The sequence below is a fragment of the Orcinus orca genome, chromosome 2 (genome assembly GCF_937001465.1).
Source record: "Orcinus orca chromosome 2, mOrcOrc1.1, whole genome shotgun sequence".
In the NCBI taxonomy this organism is placed as follows: domain Eukaryota; kingdom Metazoa; phylum Chordata; class Mammalia; order Artiodactyla; family Delphinidae; genus Orcinus; species Orcinus orca.
The window spans coordinates 186,652,741-186,673,182 of record NC_064560.1 but is presented as its reverse complement, the minus strand read 5'-3'; the positions used below and the strand labels follow the sequence as shown (position 1 = coordinate 186,673,182).

The 20,442-nt window shown below is 36.7% G+C and overlaps 1 protein-coding gene across 5 annotated transcripts in view; it reads left to right on the top strand.

The window, feature by feature from the left end:
* Positions 1–20,442, top strand: part of EML5 (EMAP like 5) — a 163,531-nt gene that overhangs the window by 94,249 nt on the left and 48,840 nt on the right. For all 5 annotated transcript variants that reach the window (XR_007475312.1, XM_049705432.1, XM_049705434.1 and 2 more), the window contains 6 exons: positions 1,128–1,330; positions 2,326–2,437; positions 3,534–3,661; positions 7,994–8,135; positions 18,539–18,691; positions 19,420–19,551. Coding sequence is in view for 4 of the 5 variants with exons in the window: in XM_049705432.1 (XP_049561389.1) it covers positions 1,128–1,330; positions 2,326–2,437; positions 3,534–3,661; positions 7,994–8,135; positions 18,539–18,691; positions 19,420–19,551 (870 nt within the window). In the remaining variant the exon portion in view is untranslated. The remainder of the gene's footprint in view (positions 1–1,127; positions 1,331–2,325; positions 2,438–3,533; positions 3,662–7,993; positions 8,136–18,538; positions 18,692–19,419; positions 19,552–20,442) is intronic.

Genomic DNA, 20,442 nt, shown 5'->3' with positions numbered 1-20,442 from the left:
TATATATTTCTTGAATAAGTGAATGAGTGAATGAGTTCATTTGGGAAAATGGGCAAAAGATATCAAGAGATAATGAATGACCAATAAAAATAGGAAAAGATGATAAAGCTTATGAATAATTGGAGAAATGCAAATTAAAACCACAATAAAATTCAGTTGATATTTCACATCCCCAGTCTGATAATACCAAGTGTTCTGAAAGGTAGGAAACAACAGGAACTCCTTTCACTATTAATGGGAGTATATGTTGGTGTATCGACTTTGGAGGACAATTTGGTCATAGAGATGATACCTCTCATCTACATGCTGTTCCTTTTGCAAATACGCTATGACCTTTCCTAGGCATTCCTAGAGAATCTCTTGCACTTTTATAGAAGAGGCCCTTGCAGCAGTGTTTAAAGCAGCATTGTTTTCAATAGCAAAATCTTGGAAGCAATTTTATTAAGTCCCCATTAATAGGAAAATGTTGTATTTATATAATGGAATGCTATATAGTCAGGAAAATGAGTTTTCTAGGGGTACAAATCAACATGTATAAAACTCCACAACAAATTGTTGGTGAAAAAAGCAGGTTGCAAAAGAATACATACAGGATATGTATTTATAGACAATTTTAAACATGAAAAATAATGACGTGTTACCTAAGAATTCAAAAATGAGTAGTAAAATATGTATAAGGGAATGTGTGAGAATAATCAAGATCACATTCAGAATAGTAGCGGGTGAAGAAGGGAGATGGGATTGGCATACGTTTTGACTGTTTAGTAATTTTATGTAAATTGATAATGGATATAGAAGAGCTTATTGTATTTTTTTTACTTTTTGTGTTAAATATGTCATAATATAATTTTTAAAAAATTAATCAAAAGACTGATTTAAACTGACTTAATACATATTTTTGTTTATCCAAAAAGCTATGACCTGAAAGCAGCCATGGGTATGCCTGCCGCAGCCAAGCAAGGTGTTGCCCAAGTCACTGATTGAGAGACCTTTATTTTTCTTTTTAACTCTCCTTACTGTTACATGTCTTTCTCTTTAAACAAGAAAAACAGCCAAAAAGAAATTTTATTGCTTTGAATTTTATACGTTTTGAGAGTGGTACTTTCATAATATTTTTTATGAACCAGGGGGAGGATTGATTGGAAGAAAAGGCTACGTAGGCACACCAGGGAAAAATGACACAATGATGTGTGCAGTATATGGATGGACTGAAGAGATGGCTTTTTCTGGAACATCCACAGGAGACGTGTGTATCTGGAGAGACATCTTTCTTGTAAAGACAGTTAAAGCACATGATGGACCAGTGTTCAGTATGCATGCATTGGAAAAAGTAAGTAACCTAAATAAATTTTAAGTTAAACATAGTTTGATCATGGAGTGCAGAACATTTTCACAAGTACAGGGACACTACCTTTCTACTTAGCTGAGCTACCCAATAATAATATGTGAGCTAGAGTCTTCCTGACTGTATTTTATTCCTCTTTTCAAACTCCTGAACCCAGAGTGAAATAGGTCTGCTGTTATTAAAAAAAAGTTTAACTTAGTATTTATTAATCTTTTACTCTGAGTCAAAAATTGTTTAGGTACTTTATATGTTATCACCATATCCTGTGAGGTAGCTATCATTATTTTTTAATAAATTTATTTGTTTTATTTGTTTATTTTTGGCTGTGTTGGGTCTTCGTTGCTGCGTGTGGGCTTTCTCTAGTTGTGGCGAGCGGGGGCTACTCTTCGTTGCAGTGTGCAGGCTTCTTATTGCGGTGGCTTCTCTTGTTGCAGAGCACAGGCTCTAGGCACGTGGGCTTCAGTAGTTGCAGCACGCAGGCTCAGTAGTTGTGGCTCACGGGCTCTGGAGCACAGGCTCAGTAGTTGTGGCACATGAGCTTAGTTGCTCCGCAGCATGTGGGATCTTCCCAGACCAGGGCTCAAACCCGTGTCGCCTGCATTGGCAGGCAGATTCTTAACCACTGAGCCACCAGGGAAGTCCCGTAGCTATTATTATTATCCCCTCTTTTTAAAGGATGGGATTATGAAGCCTCCAGGAGAAGGTGCTGAAAGTGGTAGAGCTACTTTATGGTTCTAAATTGCAAACTGTGTTTTTAAAGTCCTATTCTAAAAGTAGAATGTTTTGTGTCATGGTAAATATTTTTGCAAATTCCATGTTGATGTTTAAAAAAACATAATGGATTCTATGCTAATTTCTGTTTCTTTACAAGCTGTAACTTTTGGCTATAAATATTCTTTTCTCCAGAGTTTTTCAATATAAAAGAAGGTTATTTTTTAAATATTTAGATCTTCATTAACTTAAAACTTTTACTTTTGTAGGGATTCGTAACTGGAGGGAAAGATGGGGTAGTAGCTCTTTGGGATGACTCCTTTGAAAGATGTCTCAAGACCTATGCTATAAAAAGAGCTGCTTTGGCCCCAGGATCTAAAGGTGATTTGAGATTTTGAGATTTGTAGGAAAAAAGATTAATTGCTTATTAACATGGTGGGCACTGAGGTGGAGCACGTAGGGTATATTTTTCCTTCTTTACTAGACAGGCATCAGAGTTCAGTAAGAGAAGCCACTTAACTGGATGCCAGAATCATTGCTGTCCTTTCAAAATCTTATTTTCAGTGATACACATAGTAATATATAAACAAATACAAGATTATCAATGTTAATTTTTAACATTTTTAATTTTTCAAAGAAAATCGCCATGTGAGTGTCACATTTTCCACCAGTCAGGGTATTGTTTTCAAACTTGGCCTTTTGTTTCATCTTAGTGTTTTGTTGACTCTCCCTCTCTAGCGTTGCAGGCCCTTCTTCCTTTACCCTTTCTCATGGTGTGTTAAGGCACTACAGCACTCTGTCTCTGGCCTCCAGGCCTTCCTGTATGCTGTCACTTTTGCCTAGAATTTTCCCTTTCTCCTCCCTCCTGCTTCCTCCAGTTTCTTGACCATATGCTCATTTTTCAGATCTCAAACACTGTCTCTTCTAGAATGATTCCTTACACTCCCATCCCCTCTCCCCCTCACAAAAGGTTGAATTCCCTTTTGTTCCATTTTCAATATGCTCCTCACACAAGGTCTGTTTTCCTCTTTGTGTGCTCTGTGAGGGCAGAAGCTTGGCTCTATCACGTTTACCAGTATATCTCTGAAGTCTGCCTAGGGTACAGTAAACATAAATGAATTAATCTTAAATCAAATTGAATTAAAATTACTAACCAGAATATTGTACATGCTCTAAGAGGGTCAGGAGGTGGATGAGGGGCAAATGTAAAAGGAAAATAAACAGCTGTCAGACTGGTAGTAGGTGATCTGGAATAATAATAATCATGGAATTGTAGCATATAAATGGTACTTACTTTTGAGATTAGTAAATTGAATGATTGGGGAAAATGTGGTACATTTATTAGAATACTTAAAATATAGGAGAAAGCAACCGTGTAACATGATTTGCATTGTCAAAATAGCATCATTGGCAATATATACACCCTTGTATTATAGTAACTTCATACCTAGAAGAACATCTCCGTTTAACATTTTAGGTCTTCTCTTGGAAGATAACCCATCTATACGTGCCATATCATTAGGACATGGTCATCTTTTAGTTGGTACAAAGAATGGTGAAATACTAGAAGTGGATAAAAGTGGCCCAATAACACTTCTGGTCCAGGTAATTTTAAATGTTAATATGCTTTCTTTTCCCTTTGTATACAGTTGATTCAAATAAGAGCCAGAAGTTGGCAGTGGTGAAAAATAATGTTAAATTATTTAGGGAAATATTTGTTAATGTTAATATTTACAAAACATAAATTTAATCATAGTTAAATGAGTAGTATCTGTAAATAATATGCACATTATCATGTAGAATAATTGCCAGTATTTTCAGTAATTTCTTATTGCAAAGCAAGAAACCAATGGAAAGAAAAGCCAGTTGTAATTAATTTAACCCAGTCCATTTATTTCATATTTAATTTTATTTCTTTGAAGTACATTTGTTGACCCTAAGGCAGTTGTTTTCCTATGAAACTCTTCAGTTTAGTTCATTCTTTCTCAAGTTTCTAACTTAGAAAAGTAAAAAATGAATGTACGCTAAAATTTTACTGCTGAAAACATTTATCCATGAAAATATGTTAGTGATTTTGAAAATCCAGAAGTACACACTTTGTGTGGCAGAAATATAACATAAAACAGCAGGATTAGCTAATCCTTAACATTTCCATCAGGAATGCTGTATTAATTTTTCAGGTTTACATTTCCTATGTATATTATGGTTTTTGATACTATAAAACACAGCAGGTGAAGTAGTATTTACTCTAATGAAAAATTGTCCTCATGCAACTCTGTATAGTAACACATTTTGGGTTTGCCTTTTACCCTGAAAAAGAATTATGTTCTTTCTTAATACAGACTGATTTCTTCTCCAATCCCCCACTTCACTCCTGTTAAGACACCAAAGAGCACATGTAGATGAGAACATTGCACATGCTTTAAGATTAACATAATATCCTGATGTAACAAGGAGAATTTGTAAGCAAATAAAAAAACATTTTATATTAAATTAACTGTCAAACTTTCATGTCTTACTCTTTAATTTCAGTCGCATGATGTTCCTTTAAAGTAAAAAGATGTTAGAGTCATGGTGTTTAACGTATTTATGGTCTCTTGGAAAATATAAACACAAATACACTTTTACAGATGAATCCATAGATGGATGTATTCAAAAATACAATTTCATAATTGTAAGAAGAGATTTTTAGAAGTCATAAATGACATTATTCTTTTAATATTTATTATAAAGTTTAAGATTTCACATATCTACTCTCTCCTAAATGTCAGGAACAAGACAGGATACCAGGTCTCACCATTACTGTCCAACATTGTATGTGAGGTCTTAGCCAGTCCAGTAAAACAAAACAAAACAGAAAACAATTAAAGGTGTACATGTTGGAAGCAAATGGATGACGCTGGATGGATATCAGTATTTGCGGATATTATAACCCTATGCCTTGAATATTCAAGAGAATAAACTGAAAAATTATTAGAACTAATTAAGGAGTCCTACAAATTGCATATATGCAAAGTCAACATGTAAAAGTCAGTAGTATTTCTACATATCAGCAATGATCAGCTAACACATATGACACAAAATGGTACTCACAAAGAAAACTATATAGTAACCAGAAATAAAGATGGCTAAAAATATGCAAGACATGTATTAAGAAAACTATAAAATTGTACTAAAGGCATAAAAGCTGTAAATAAATTCTGTATGATCATAATCCATATCCTAATGAGATTTTTCACAAATTCTGGAAAGATTTTGTTTAATCATCTAGAAGAGAAACTATTCAAAAATAGTCAAGAAATTTTTGAGAAACTCTGTGCTAGAAATAAAGGTAATATAAAACTATAGTAATTAAAAGTGTGGGAATGTATGTACACAGTAGAAGTGCATTCACGTATATACCAAAAAAACCCACGTACAACAATGTTTGTAGCAGCAGTATTCTGTGGATCAGTTTGGGGACTAGCGCCTCTTAACAATATTAAATCTTCTGATCCATGAACGTGGATATCTCCATTTATTTAGATCTTCTTTAACTTTTTTCAACAATGTTGTATAGTTTTCAGTGTACATGTCTTATAGTTATTTTGTTAAAATAACTTACATTACTTCTAATAGTTTTTTGGTGAATTTTTTAGGGTTTTCTGTATACTGTAAGAGATTATGTCATCTGCAAATAGAGATAGTTTTACTTCTCCCTTTCCAATCTGGATGCCTGTTATTTCCTTTTCTTACCTAATTATGCTGCCTGGAACTGCCAGTACTATGTTGAACAGAAGTAATGAGAGTAAAGATCCTTGTCTTGTTTCTAATTTTAGGGAGGAAGCATCCAGTCTTTTACCATTAAGTATAATGGTAACTGTGGATTTTTCATCTTTGCCCTTTATCAGGTTGAGGAATTACTCTTTTATTCCTAGTTTGTTGCTTATTTTTATCATAAAAGATTGTGTCACATATATATGGAATCTAAAAAAAAAAAATGGTTCTGAAGAACCTAGAGACAGGACAGGAATAAAGAGGCAGACATAGAGAATGGACTTGAGGACACAGGGACGGGGAAGGGTAAGCTGGTACGAAGTGAGAGAGTGGCATGGGCATGTATACACTACCAAATATAAAATAGATAGCTAGTGGGAAGCAGCCGCATAGCGCAGGGAGATCAGCTCGGTGCTTTGTGTCCACCTAGAGGGCTGGGATGAGGAGGGTGGGAGGGAGACGCAAGAGGGAGGAGATACGGGGATATATGTATATGTATAGCTGATTCACTTTGTTATACAGCAGCAACTAACACAACAACCTAAAGCAATTATACTCCAGTAAAGATGTTAAAAAAAAAGATTGTGTCATTTGTCAAAAGCAATTAGTATATTGCATTAATTGATTTTGGGATTTTAAACCAACCTTTCATTCCTGGGATTAATCCCACTAGGTCATGGTATATAATTCTTTTTATATGTTGTTGGAATAAGTTTGCTAGTATTTTGTTGAGGATTTTAGCATCCATGTTTATAAGGGATATTGGTCTGTAGTTTTTTGTGATGTGTCTGGTTTTGGTATCAGGATAATATTGGCTCCATAAAATGATTTAGGAAGTATTCTGTCCTCTTTGATGGCCTCTTTCCCTAACCACATCCAGCTGTTAAACTCTATTAATTGCTCACTGATTACTCTATTGTTTCCAGCATTTTCCTGGAGAATAAATTCCTTCACAGGCTAAACCAATCAAATTCAGGCTTCTTAAAAGGGACAGTTCCCTAGGTTACTGTTTGAGATTTGTTCTGAAGTCAAGCAGTCTCTTCCCGTTGTCTATGAGATTTTCCTGTTTTTCCTAGACAGACTAGCTGGCCTTCATTTTAGCCATGTCCAGTGAGTCTGTCAGTTGCCTCCCAATTAACTTTCATCACAACCTCCATTGTTTTCAAGAGCACCTTTAGGCTTCAACTTTTCCACATTGTAGTAAATGAAGTCAGTTGCTTTGAAAAGAGGCTAGGAGCTGTTTTATGGCTTGCTTCTCTCTCTCTCCCGGAAAAATTTCTGATCCAGGGCTCTGTAGTTGAGGGTGAAAACAGTGGAATGCTTCCTTTTTCTGAGTGTCCGTTGCTTTAGATCTCAGTGCTCAGTTGGTGGGGAGGGAGCAAGTAGCCTCAGGTCTTCTTGAGTTGACATTGAGGCCCCAGTATTCTTACTGGCCACTGCACCTAAGATAGAGCCTCCATCTCAGAATAGGGGGTGGATAGAAGGAGGGAGCTCCCACCTCTCAGCAGCAATCACCAAGAATTTAGCCTCAATAGCAGGTAGCTGGGGGAGGATGAGAAATGCTGACCCCTGCCCCTTCTGGGAAGAAAGCTCCCCTAGTGGCTGGGGAGAGAGACAACCCTTGTTCTTGGTTACATCAATCTGGTATGGAGTTTTCATGTCAGTGAGTGGGGAAGAGGGAGAAAAGGGGTGTCTCGGTTCAAATACAGCAAACTCACTGTTCTTACTGAATTTTAGCAGATTTTCTTGAGTAAATGTTTCTTCATTTGTTCTATTTCCTCGAAACCATTTCCAGAGACTTAATTTTTTTTTTTAATAATTTCTACCAGTTTCACTGGTGCACAGGTCTGCAGTACTCCCTTGCTTTGTCATGCAGGAAGTCCCTCCTGTATGACAATTACTAGCATTCCAGGGCAGCCAATTCCTATTTTCTCTACATTAAATGTTGTAGGATTTTGAAGCTAATTTTCAGCAGCAACTTGATTATATTGTAACTGTGGAGATAAAACTGTTACGAAGTTATTTTAAGGTGTATTCCAAAGATAAAGAGAAAAGTTTTATTAGATTTATCTATTATTCATTATCCTATCATTATTATATATTATTGAATGTTGTCTTCAGTTTTCTTCTAAATACAAGTTTCTTTAGGTTAAATTGATCTTAACTATGTTTTATTTACAGGGACACATGGAAGGAGAGGTGTGGGGTTTGGCTACACATCCTTATCTGCCCATCTGTGCTACTGTAAGTGATGATAAGACCTTAAGAATATGGGATCTCTCTCCTAGTCATTGTATGTTGGCTGTCCGGAAACTTAAAAAAGGTAAGTGCCTCTCAGACTTGAGCATAGATCAAATTGTCACAATTATTTAACCCTCACAAATGTAAGAAAGCAATAGTAAATATATAAAAAAGACTTAAAATATTTATTCTGTGTCTACTTGCTCATGATGGTATATGAAGAAAATTAATTATACCCGGTCTTTGCTTTATGGGACCTACTATGATCATGCCTACGCTGAGTCAGTTTTTAATATCATTTTGGAAAAAAGAATATAGGATGAAAACAGAAGCTAAGTTTTCTACCCTTTATGACTATGGATTATATATAATTCAGAATCAGAAATCAGGAAGGCCTTAACTTAAAAAGGGGTAGCAGAGTTGAGAGGAGGATATTTTGGGATGAAACAGAACTGAACACATTTGTAGGAGGTAAATGAGGCTACCCTATCAATATAGAGCGACAAGAGCTTCAATTGTTGGAGCAAGACTGTTACTATTAACTTAGGCCAGATGAGGATATACAATAGCTTCAAATTTCTTTTTTTTTTTTTTTAACATCTTTATTGGGGTATAATTGCTTTACAATGGTGTGTTAGTTTCTGCTTTATAACAAAGTGAATCAGTCATACATAAACACATGTTCCCATATGTCTTCCCTCTTGCGTCTCCCTCCCTCCCACCCTCCCTGTCCCACCCGCTTCAAATTTCTTAGTAAAGTGGTAGGGAGTATTATTTTATAGCATGAGGATATTGTAGGAGGAGCTCTGGCTGAAAAAGTTGGGAATTGTGACTGAAAGAAATGTGATAGCATAAGCAGATGAAAGTAAGAATTGCTAGCAATGTAAAGACCAAGCTGAAGTTAGGTAACATGTTATAATTCAATCAGTTGATTTATTTTTGCTTCCTTATATTGACTTTTAAGTCAATAGAAGTCTATTCTCTTTTTCTAGTGCTGTTATTAAATATTTAACATATATGCTTAACTAAAAATCTGAAGTTAATCACAATCTCTGGAACTCTAGAGCTCTAGTCACTGTCCTTCCCTTTTTTTTCTTTTTTTTTTTTTGAGTTATTGATGTTCAGCATTTTCATTCTCTGGTGTGTGTGTGTGTGTGTTGTATTCCTTTGTTTTTTTCTGAAAAACTAGGGAGAATTACCAGTGGTTGTGTACATGAACTTTCGGTGTGAAGGGTTATAGTAAGATTTCAAAACCACAGTCACACCTCTTTGTGCACAGAAAACCACTGTGTCAAAAGATTCTTTCCTTCCCAAGTCCATTGGAAGTCCTGACCAGTCAGATTTGGAACACACTTGTTTTTATTACCTATCAGATTTTCTTTCCTTTTTTAAATTGAAATATAATTGACATAGAACTTCACATTAGTTTCAGGTGCACAACATATTGATCCAATATTTGTAAATACTGTGAAATGATCACCATAATAACATGACTACACATACTTACAAATTTTTTTTTATTGTGAGAAGAACTTTTTTTTTTTTTTTTTTTTTTTTTTTTTGGCAGTACACGGGCCTCTCACTGCCGTGGCCTCTCCCGCTGCGGAGCACAGGCTCCGGACGCGCAGGCCCAGCGGCCATGGATCACAGGCCCAGCTGCTCTGCGGCATGTGGGATCCTCCCGGACCGGGCCACGAACCCATGTCCCCTGCATCGGCAGGCGGACCCTCAACCACTGTGCCACCAGGGAAGCCCGAGAAGAACTTTTAAGATCTACTCTCTCAGCAGCTTCCAGCTATGCAATACTGTATTACTAACTGAAGTCACCATGCTGTACATTACATGTCTATGACTTCTTTACTTTATAGCTGGAAATTTGTACCTCTTGACCCCCTTCACCCATTTTGCCCACCCCCCACTGGCAACCACCAGTCTGTTCTCTGTATCTTTGAGCTTTTTTTTTTAGATTCCATATATAAGTGGGATATAGTATTTGTCTTTCTCTGTTTGATTTATTTCACTTAGCATAATGCCCTCAGTGCCCATCCATGTTGTTGCAAATGGCAAGAGTTTATTCTTTTTTATGGCTGAGTAATCTTACAGTGTGTATGTATGCATATATATGTATATACATACAGACATATCTATACCACATTTTCTTTATCCATTCATGCATTCGTGGACACGTGGGTTGTTTCCATATCTTGGCTATTGTAAATAATGCTGCAGTGAACATGAGGGTTGATATACCTTTTGACTTAGTGTTTTTGTTTTCTTCGGATAAATACCCAGGAGTGTAACTTTTTGAGGATCTCTGTTTGTTTTTTTAACCTCCCTTCAATTGGACATTATTATTGTTTCATGCAGTGTTTACTTAGATTTATCTATGCTTATGCATTTCTTTGTTCACCTTTTCTTCTTGTATCTCAAACTTTTTCTTTTGTCATTTTCTTCTAAAATACAGTTTTAGAATATCCATAATAAGGACTTGTTGGAAATTCTCTCATCTTCCTCTGGATGAACCAGTGGCATATAAGACTAGGACAGTGGGAGTGGTCTATTTTGGCAGGAGAAATATTTTATCACTGACATTGCAATTCTTTAAAAGCAAAAGAAATTTTATTCAGTTTTATTGTTTTAAAATTTTTGATTGGCAATATATTGCCCCTCGGGGGAACTGTTTCCACTGCCCTGCCCTTGGTTTACTACTAGGCTGAACATGTTTTCATTTTTTACTCTCATTCTTGAATGCTAATTTAACTGCTTCTAGAGCTCTTGATTCAGAATTATTATTCCTATGGTTTCCATTGTTCTCTTTTACATCGTTCTGCAGTTCTGAGGTTTAATAACATTGTGCATGTATGTGGTTTATTATTTATTTATTCTATTTAGGATTTGTTGTGTTTCCTGAATCTTTGGACTTATATCTTATATCAGACCAGAAAAAATGTCTACCAGTATTACTGGCTCCTTCTAGGAGTAGATCTTTATATTAGGTTGTAGAGAAAAGTCATGATTCTGTATTTTTGTTTTTAAATATTCTTCTATACTCACTTCATTTTTCCTTCATCATCATTAATTCAAGAGGAAGACAAGTGGATTTTCATAACCTTAAAGGGACATGTATGGTTCATAACCTTAAAGGGACATGCTGGTTGACGTATTTATAACAAAATACTGAAGTCATAGTGGTTTAAATATTATAAAACACAGTTATCTCTTTCAAACATTCAGTAAGTAAATACTGTTTTCTTCAGAAAATGAACATGCAAGGATTATGGTCCTGAGGCTTAACATTTTATAACTAAGACATTTTTTTATTTTATTTTTATTTTTGGCTGTGTTGGATCTTTGTTGGTACATGCGGGCTTTCTCTAGTTGCAGCGAGTGGGGGCTACTCTTCATTGTGGTGCTCAGGCTTCTCATTGTGGTAGCTTCTCTTGTTGCAGAGCATGGGCTCAAGGTGCGCGGGCTTCAGTAGTTGCAGCACGCAGGCTCTAGAGTGCAGGCTCAGTAGCTGTGGCGCACGGGCTTAGTTGCTTCACGGCAGCGGCATGTGGGATCTTCCCGGACCAGGGCTTGAACCCGTGTCCCCTGCATTGACAGGCGGATTCTTAACCATTGCACCACCAGGGAAGCCCTAAGTCATTATAGTTAATATAAACTATCCTATGAAAATTTTGCCAAATTATCCAATTTTATGGTAACTAGTTATAGAATAACCAAAGTATAAATATGCAACATGAATGAATGTCTGAATTCTTAATGTGTATAAAGTCAGTATTTTCCAAATATTTGCTAGCCTTTGCACTTTTCTGTATAATGACATATTGGAAAATTCCTGTTAAAAACTCTTATTTATGGCTTTAGCTTTTAACTATAATCAAACCTGAATTTTTTCCTCCACCCCCCCCCCCCCACTACTCTTGCAACCACTAATCTGTTCTCTGTATCAGTTTATGTACCTTTTGGCCATTTGTATGTCTTATTTGAAAAAATGTCAGTTCGGATCTTTTGCTCATTTTTAAATCAATGTGGTTTTTTTGCTGTTGAGTTTTATGAGTTCTTTATTTATTTTGGATATTAGTCCCTTACCTGATATATAATTTGCAATTATTTTTCCAGTTCAGTAGGTTGCCTTTTCCTTTTGTTGATGGTTTTCTTTCCTGTGCAGAAGCTTTATAGTTTGATGTAGTCCCACTTGTTTATTTTTGTTTTTGTTGTTCTTGCTTTTGCTGTCAGTCAAAAAATCATTGCCAAGATCTATGTCAAGGAGCTTAACACCTAAGTTTTCCTCTAGGAGTTCTGTGGTTTCATATCTTATATTCAAGTCTTCAGTCCGTATTGAGTTAATTTTTGTGTGTGGTATAAGATAGTGGTCCAGTTTCATTCTTTTGCATGTGGCTGTTCTAGTTTCCCAACACAGTTTATTGAAGAAGCTCTCCTTTCCCCATTGTACATTCTTGACTTCTTTTGTAAGTTAATTGACCATGTGCACATGGGTTTATTTCTGGGCTCTCTATTCTGTTCCAGTGATCTGTGCATCTGTTTTTATGCCAGTATCATGCTGTTTTGATTACTATGGCTTTGTACTATAGTTTGAAATCAGGGAGTGTGACGCCTCCAGTTTTGTTCTTCTTTCTCAAGATTGCTTTGTCTACTCGGGGTATTTTGTAGTGCCATACAAATTGTAAGATTATTAGTTCTGTATCTGAAAACTGCCAGTGGAATTTTGATAGGGATTACATCGAATCTCTAGATTGCTCAGGGTAGTGTAGATATTTTACTAATCCATGAGCATGGGTTGTCACACACCTGTTGATAGACATTATAAAGTTCCATAGGAATTGTGGGTTCAACTCTGTGCCTTCTAGGCCCTCAGCCTCTTTCTCCTCCAATGTAGTGTGTTTCAAAATAAGAAATCATCATCATACATATTTTTTTGTATTGTATATGTCAAACCAAACTGTCAACCAGTTATTTTATCTTCTACAGCAGAATTGCCTCACAGTCAATTAGTTATGTACCAAAGATATTTGCGGCAAAATGTCTATGGCAAAGAAGCTTACAGCAAAAATACTTGATATGATTAGATATAATAGTGAGAAGAACCATTCCCACCTCCACCTCTTGATTTCCAGACCCATGTATTCTGCCTGTGAGGTAGACAGCACCATATAATGGTCTATGCTGTGAAGCATATACCACATCCTATAAGACAAAACTCTGGTCTTTCAAGATACTGTTTCCCAAAAGGTGCTATAAATTAGTTTTCAGTAAGCCATTCCATCATTCTGTTAGTAGCCCTCGGTGGGTGATGAGGGTATGTGATAAAATTAGTTAATTCCATGGGTATGAGCTGAATGCTGCACATCCTTCGCTCTGAAATGAGTTCCTTTATCAGAAACACGGAATTCAGTGATGGTGGATAAGGTATCCTGTGTGTCCACAGGTGGTGGTGCTAGCAGAAGCACTGTGAATAGGGAAGGTGAATCCAAAGTTCATGTGTATTCCAGTGAGGATGACTCTTTGTCCTCTCCATAATGGAAGAGGTCCAATGTAATCAGCATGCCACCAGGTGTCTGGCTAGTTTCCCTGGGGAATGGTGCCATATCAGAGGTTCAGTTGGTCTCTACTGTTAGCAGGTTGGACACTCAGCAGTAGTGGTAGCAAGATCAGCCTCTGTAAAGAAAAGTCCATGTTTTTTTAACCCGAGCATAGACTCTGTCCTTGCCACCTTTGGCTCACTAAGCAAGTGCTAGCTGGCTAGGAAAAGAGGCTGCCTGATGTCCGTAGAGCATATTATTTTGACCATCTGATTATTGAGAGCCTCCTCTGCAGTGGATGCCCTTATTGGGCTTTCCCTAGGCCACAAAAATCTTCACAGCCTATGCCCTTTCTGAGAGTTTTACGCACAAATCTATTTTCTAGATTTCCTTGTCTCTGATCTTCCAATCCTGTTTCTTCCATCCCTGAGTGTTCATTCAAATAGTTAACAGTGGCTAATGAATCAGTGTAAATCTGTCTATCTAGTTGTCTCTCACTACAAAAGTGGTAAACCGGATGTACTGCTTGAAGGGCTGCCCACTGGGAAGTTTTACTGCTGTCCTTCAGGGTCACCCCTGAGTGGGGCTATGATGCTTTCAGGCAGGTACCAACATATTGTGTTGGAACATCTGTAAGTCTGGCTCGGATTTTTTCTTCCTCAGTCAGCTGATCATAATGAACACCTATGAGGCCATAGGTGTAGATTGAGAGAGAGAAGAGGCCTTGCACTATAGGATTTATTGCTGAAAGATTCTAAGCCACCTGTTGTTCATAACTTCCAGATCTCTTCCAGATCTCTCTAAGCCTGGTCTTTTCTATTCTGTGTCCAGTTGATGACAGATTGCTGTTGTGTACACCCAGTCAGTGGCTAGGTTGGTCATGTAGCTTTCAGTTCATGAAAGAAAGCTCAGGACATACAGTCACCTGATATCCCATAGTTAGGCATTTACTTACTGTCTAATAAGACCTAGTAGCAATCCAGAAACTACTTCTCAAAAGGAAAATAGTTATCTGTAAAGGAGGGCATGGAATTTCTCCCAGTCCGAAGTATGCTTCTTTGGTAGCTTTCCAGAGGTTCCATACAGCATCCCTATTTACTATAGACACTTGGAGTATCATTGAATCTGCTTGATCATAAGACCAAAGTGGAAGATCAGCTTGCCTTCTCTTGTTCTGGTCCCCACTGGAAGCTTATAAGTGGCTTGATAGATGGAGAGAGCAGCTCACTCAAATGTGGTATGTGTTGCTTTCCAAAAGGCCTACCAAGCATTCTGCTCCTTTTGTTCGTGGTAGGTGATGGGAGGTGTAGCAACTTGTCTTTCAGTTGGAGGGAATGTCTTGACATATTCCAGATCATTGGATCCACAGAAACTTCACTGAGGTGGCAGGGTTCCTGAATTTTTGTGGGAATTATCTGCCACTCTCTTGATTCACTTCTGTCTTACTAAGGCATCTAAAGTATTATGCTTGTTGCTTCCTGCTCCCCAGATCCATTCAGCATACTGTCATCAAGGTAGTGGACCATTGAGATGTTTTATGGAATGTCAAGATGATCAGGATCTCTGTGGACTGTATTATGGCAAAGAACAGGAGAGTTGAAATAGCCCTGAGGCAAGGATTTGAAGGTGTCCACAGATACAAGCCAGGTAAAAGCAAACTGCTTCTGGTGGTCTTTACAAATTGGTATGGAGATAAAAGCATTAACCAGGGCAATAACTGCAGCGAAATGCTAGGGACTGTGTTAATTTGTTCTAGTAAAGATCTGGAAGAGTAGCTTCAATTGGAATCATAACCTGATTAAATTTATTATCCAGAGTTATTAGCTAAAATCCATCTTATTTCAGTACAGACCAAACAAGCAAAGATGATGTGATAGGTATTCTTACCCCTGCATATTTCACGTCCTTGGTAATGTCACTGATTTTTGCAATTCTCAGGCTTATGGTTTTGTTTCTGGTTGTCTTAGTAGAGAGGAATTTCCAGGGGTTTGTACTTACTTCTTCCTGTTGTAATGACCCTTACCCCATGGATCACAGAGCCAGCCGTAGAGCATTCTACAGGTTGCCAGGTATATCTATTCAACTTCAGGAATTGGGTGGGGTCCACAGACCACCTGGGTCCACTATGATTCAAAATTGGACTTAGATTCCATGTGTCACATGATCACCATAAGGCCCCACTTTTACTGCTTGTACAACAGCAGCTTTTAGTGTTCTTAAGAACTAGTGTCAGTTCAGAGCCCATGTCCAGTAATTCCTGAAAGTTTGGATCTTTCCTTTCCTTCAGTTCACAGTCATTCTACTAAGCGGCCACAGATCCTTGGAGAAAGATTTATGTTATACACTTGTGACAGTGCTACAGGGTTCTTCCTCATTGGAACTTGGCCCTCCTTCAATCAGGGGGCTCTGAGTATATGAATTGGCTTAGGTCTGAAAACTGGTTGAGAAACTGTGACTCTCCATTGTGGTGATTTAAGTCAGGTGTTTTAGCCACCAGGTCTGGAGTTTTTCCTACTTATAGATCAAACACTAATCTAGTAAGTTACTTATTTTGTTCCTGGAGACACCATGATTAATTAGCCACCAACAGAAATCTCCACAGACCAGCACATTCTGGTTGTTAGTACATCCCTGCTGCCCTTTTTGATAAAATAATCTACCTTATTTTTGTTGGTTAAGTGCTGCTGCTTGACCTCTGCTTCTCCAGGATTATCTTTTGAATCAGGGAGCCCATATTAATGGTGACATTTCCCATTCCTGACCTTTATGGGAGGACAGTCACAGAGCTTTTCAGTGATGCAGGTGCTGCCCTTAATTAATGTATTTCTCAGTGCTTTCATGAAGGGACTATTTTCTAGACTTTTTCAAGGGATGTAATTGATGGGAGGGTATGCAGTTTGCATGTGAAAAATCTCCTCCAACATTCTTACCTCCCTAGGGTTTTGGATTTCTTCCCGTATATCAGAGGTCAGCCCATACATCAACTCCAGCCCACCTCCTGATTTTATAAATCAGGTTTTATCAGAACACAGCCATGCTCATTCTTTCATGTGTTGTCTAGGTCTGCTATTGCACTACAGTAGCAGAGTTGAGTAGTCTGCAAAGCTGAAAATATTTACTCTCTGGTCCTTTAAGAAGTTTGCCAACCTCTGCCTTAGGGCATGCTGAGATTTGATCCGAGTTAGGGGTCTAGTGACAGCAAAGGAATGATTGTGATGGTTCTTCAGAAGGTTAAGCATCCTCTGCAAGGCATCTGTTTCAGAAGGTGTGTCTTCTCAGACACTGGAGAGGAAGCTATTTGCATTGGCCAGTGAAACTCCAAATAACTCAGAAGTTCAAGATTCTCAGTTTTGTCTGAGTCCAGCCAGATGCTCCCACTCCACGGTTAAGGGTTCTCTTCCCAATCAGCGGCCTAACTTTCACACAAGAAAACTTGGTGAGTGTGTGAATTCAATTGACATTGTAAATATTCAGCAATATCAGCCCTGTCAGAAATTCTTCTAGGTTTGTCTTGGAAGTTCTCTACTCAGACCATGACTCGTGCTGAGAGTTTAAAAGAACCTGCGCTTGTTACTTCTTTCTGTAAATGCTCTGTGTATTCAGTGTAATCTTTTGTACAAACACAGAACTTGTGGTCACCATTATTGTTGTAATGGTCAAGGGCAGCAGCCACTTGGACTCCCAGGGCACTCAGCTTCAGTGGATACTTCACAGTCATTTCCATAGGGTCCTGCTCCAGTAATCATATAGCAGGAACAAGGAGGGTGGATTTGGAGCTGAGAGGCAATAAATTAATATCAGGCCTTCTCCAGTTTCATGGCTATAACTGCTATCTGTGTGCTATTACCTCCCTTATGTATATCTCTAGCCTGTATATATCTTTTCCCTTGAACTCCAGAGAAGTATTAATGTATCATACTGGCTCCTTGATGTCTTCATTTGAACTTCTCACAGGCATTCATAACAGGTACAAAACCAAACACTTGTACCTCCCCTAGTTTTTCCCATCTCAGCAAATGACATCATCAATCAAACGAAAAAATAGCCTCTACTTTTCTCTTTTTCCTACTTTACTCCCAGTTGGTCAAGGTCCTGCCATCTCTTTCTTCAAAATATATACAAATCCTACCATTTCTCACTACCTCCACTGCTGCTACCCTGCTTCAGGTCACCATCATCTCTTGACTCTTAAGTATCAGAAATCACATCCTAGATTTCTAATGTATGCTTGATAATTACATGACTGCTTATTCTCAGTTCATTCTATAACTTTACATTCTATAACAGGTGTACCCTATCCCTCCCACTCCAAACTTTATGCAAGACTTCAAAAGCCTTAGGGCTTTGAATATGCCTGCTACATCCCTTGCCGTCAAGTTAAGCCCATTTTTTGTGTTTGCCAATACAGCATTCACCCTTATTTTTTTTAATTAATATTAACATCACTATTTCTTCATGTATAGTTTTGAAATATGTATAAATCTTCCGAGCTTAAACTGATAATTGCCTATTGTCAGATTTTTTTTTAATTTGAAAACATTTTTATAAAGATGACCTTATTTCTTAAATTTCTGTTTTGTTGGATAGAAACTACTAAGGTAGCAAACTCCCCGAACAACAACTTTTCCACATATATCATTGACTTTTTATGTTAGTCATCTCTCATTCTTTTCATCAGCTTAATTCCTTTTAAGGTAAATATCAGTACTCACTTTTGTTACATTCAGAAAAGGAAATGGTTTGTATTAACTCACGCTTGGAATGCCATACCATTGATCTCAATAGAAAACTTTATTATCTGCATCTTTATTTCTTTCTAATATTGATTAGAAACCATAATAAATATAGGAATCCTCTTTGAAATTAAAGTTTCCTTAAGCATATACTTTTTTTTTTAATAAAAGAAAATTACCTGATACATGCTCTCTTTCTCTTTTAGGTGGGAGATGTTGCTGTTTTTCTCCTGATGGTAAAGCTTTAGCTGTAGGTCTCAATGATGGAAGTTTCTTAATGGCAAATGCAGATACTCTGGAGGATCTTGTATCTTTTCACCACAGAAAAGACATTATTTCAGATATTCGATTTTCACCAGGTAAGATTTCATTGAAATCATACTTGATTATTAACTTGAGTATGGCAGTGAATGTATCAATGTGTGATTTTTATTAACTGTTATTTTATCTCAGAATTTTAGTTTTTTACTAGAAGAGGCAGTATAATGAGAGGTAAAAGCCCTATATTAGATCAGTGGCAAAATATCTGGCTTAGTGCCAATTCTGTCCCTAAATTTTCTGTGTGACTTGGGCCAAGGCATTTCGTTGAGCTTCATTTTCCTCATTTATAATATAAGACAGATTGGATAACTGTTTTCATTATATTCTTAATGCTTTTGAAATTACATGAATTTTGCTTCTTCAATTTCCATATATTCATTACCAATGACAAAACCTACTATAATACAGGATTACTAATGTTAAGGCAAAATTTACTTATGTTGGCTTACTTATATTTTTTGTGAATTTAGAGATTTTCTTTTTTTTTTCTGGTTACATGCAAAGAATATGAAAATTACTTTGTATATAATTTTTGATATTTTCTTTCCACTGAACTACCTCACTACATTAAAATTTTATTTAATTGTGTTAATTATAATATACATGAAAATGTTACCATTTGTCGTTTGACTCATATGTCTTGTTATAACTTAGGAAACATCTAAGAGTTCCTCCAAAAACAAATTAAGAAAATTGACCCTAGTTGTAGAGTGTAAAAAATATTTCTAAGGGTAGAAAATTTCAAGCAAATATGTTTCTATTACAGGTTCTGGGAAATATCTTGCTGTAGCATCACATGATAGCTTTATAGATATATACAACGTAATGAGTAGTAAACGAGTAGGAACATGCAAAGGCGCTACCAGTTACATAACCCATATTGATTGGGATGTTAGAGGTAAGACTCTAAATAACTTACTATTTGATAAAAGTTTCATTTGACTTAGTATAGCTATTTTGGAGAAACAAGTAATTCAACAGATGAGTTCAAAAGCATTGTGAAAAACAAACGTTATTCTCAAAATGATTTCCACTTTCACACCTAAAGATGAATGCTGTGAGTTTAGACTTTGCAATACTTCTAATGTAATTCAGATGATAGTACAGTAAGTGATAAATTCTTTAATTTGTAAAGTAATTTAAATATTATACAAATTTTTTTTAGTCATTTGTCCTGGTTTTGTCAGATAAGCTTGATATAAATAGTAACTGAAATTTTGGAAAATAGTTACGTTAATGAGGATTTTTTTTTTTTAATAACAGTATTTGCCCCCACTTTTTTTTGGCCTCGCCCCACGGCTTGCGGGATCTCAATTCCCCAACCAGGGATTGAACCCAGGCCACAGCAGTGAAAGCCTGGAATCCTAACCACTAGACCACCAGGGAACTCCCAGTTTTAATGTAATTTTCCCAGCATTCAATAAAATACATTCCCTAAAATTGTCATAGTTGTATAACATACAGAATTTAATGAGTAACTGTTTTTTAGCAGAATGCGTGGCTTATGGCAATGTTTAATAATTTAGATAAATGCTAAATATTTTAAATGCTCCATTTTAGGAATTTTTGTTTCAGATAGTCACCTATATAAATCTCGTGTTGTAAATAAAGTTTTTCCAAATGTAGTTTAACAAAATACTCTTTAAAAAAAGGTTTCAAATTTTATTTCTAGGATTTTTACGAGTAGGAATATGCAAAGGCACTACCAATTACATAACCCATATTGATTGGGATGTATAACAACAGAAATAGTTCACATATACACACACACACACACACACAAATTAAG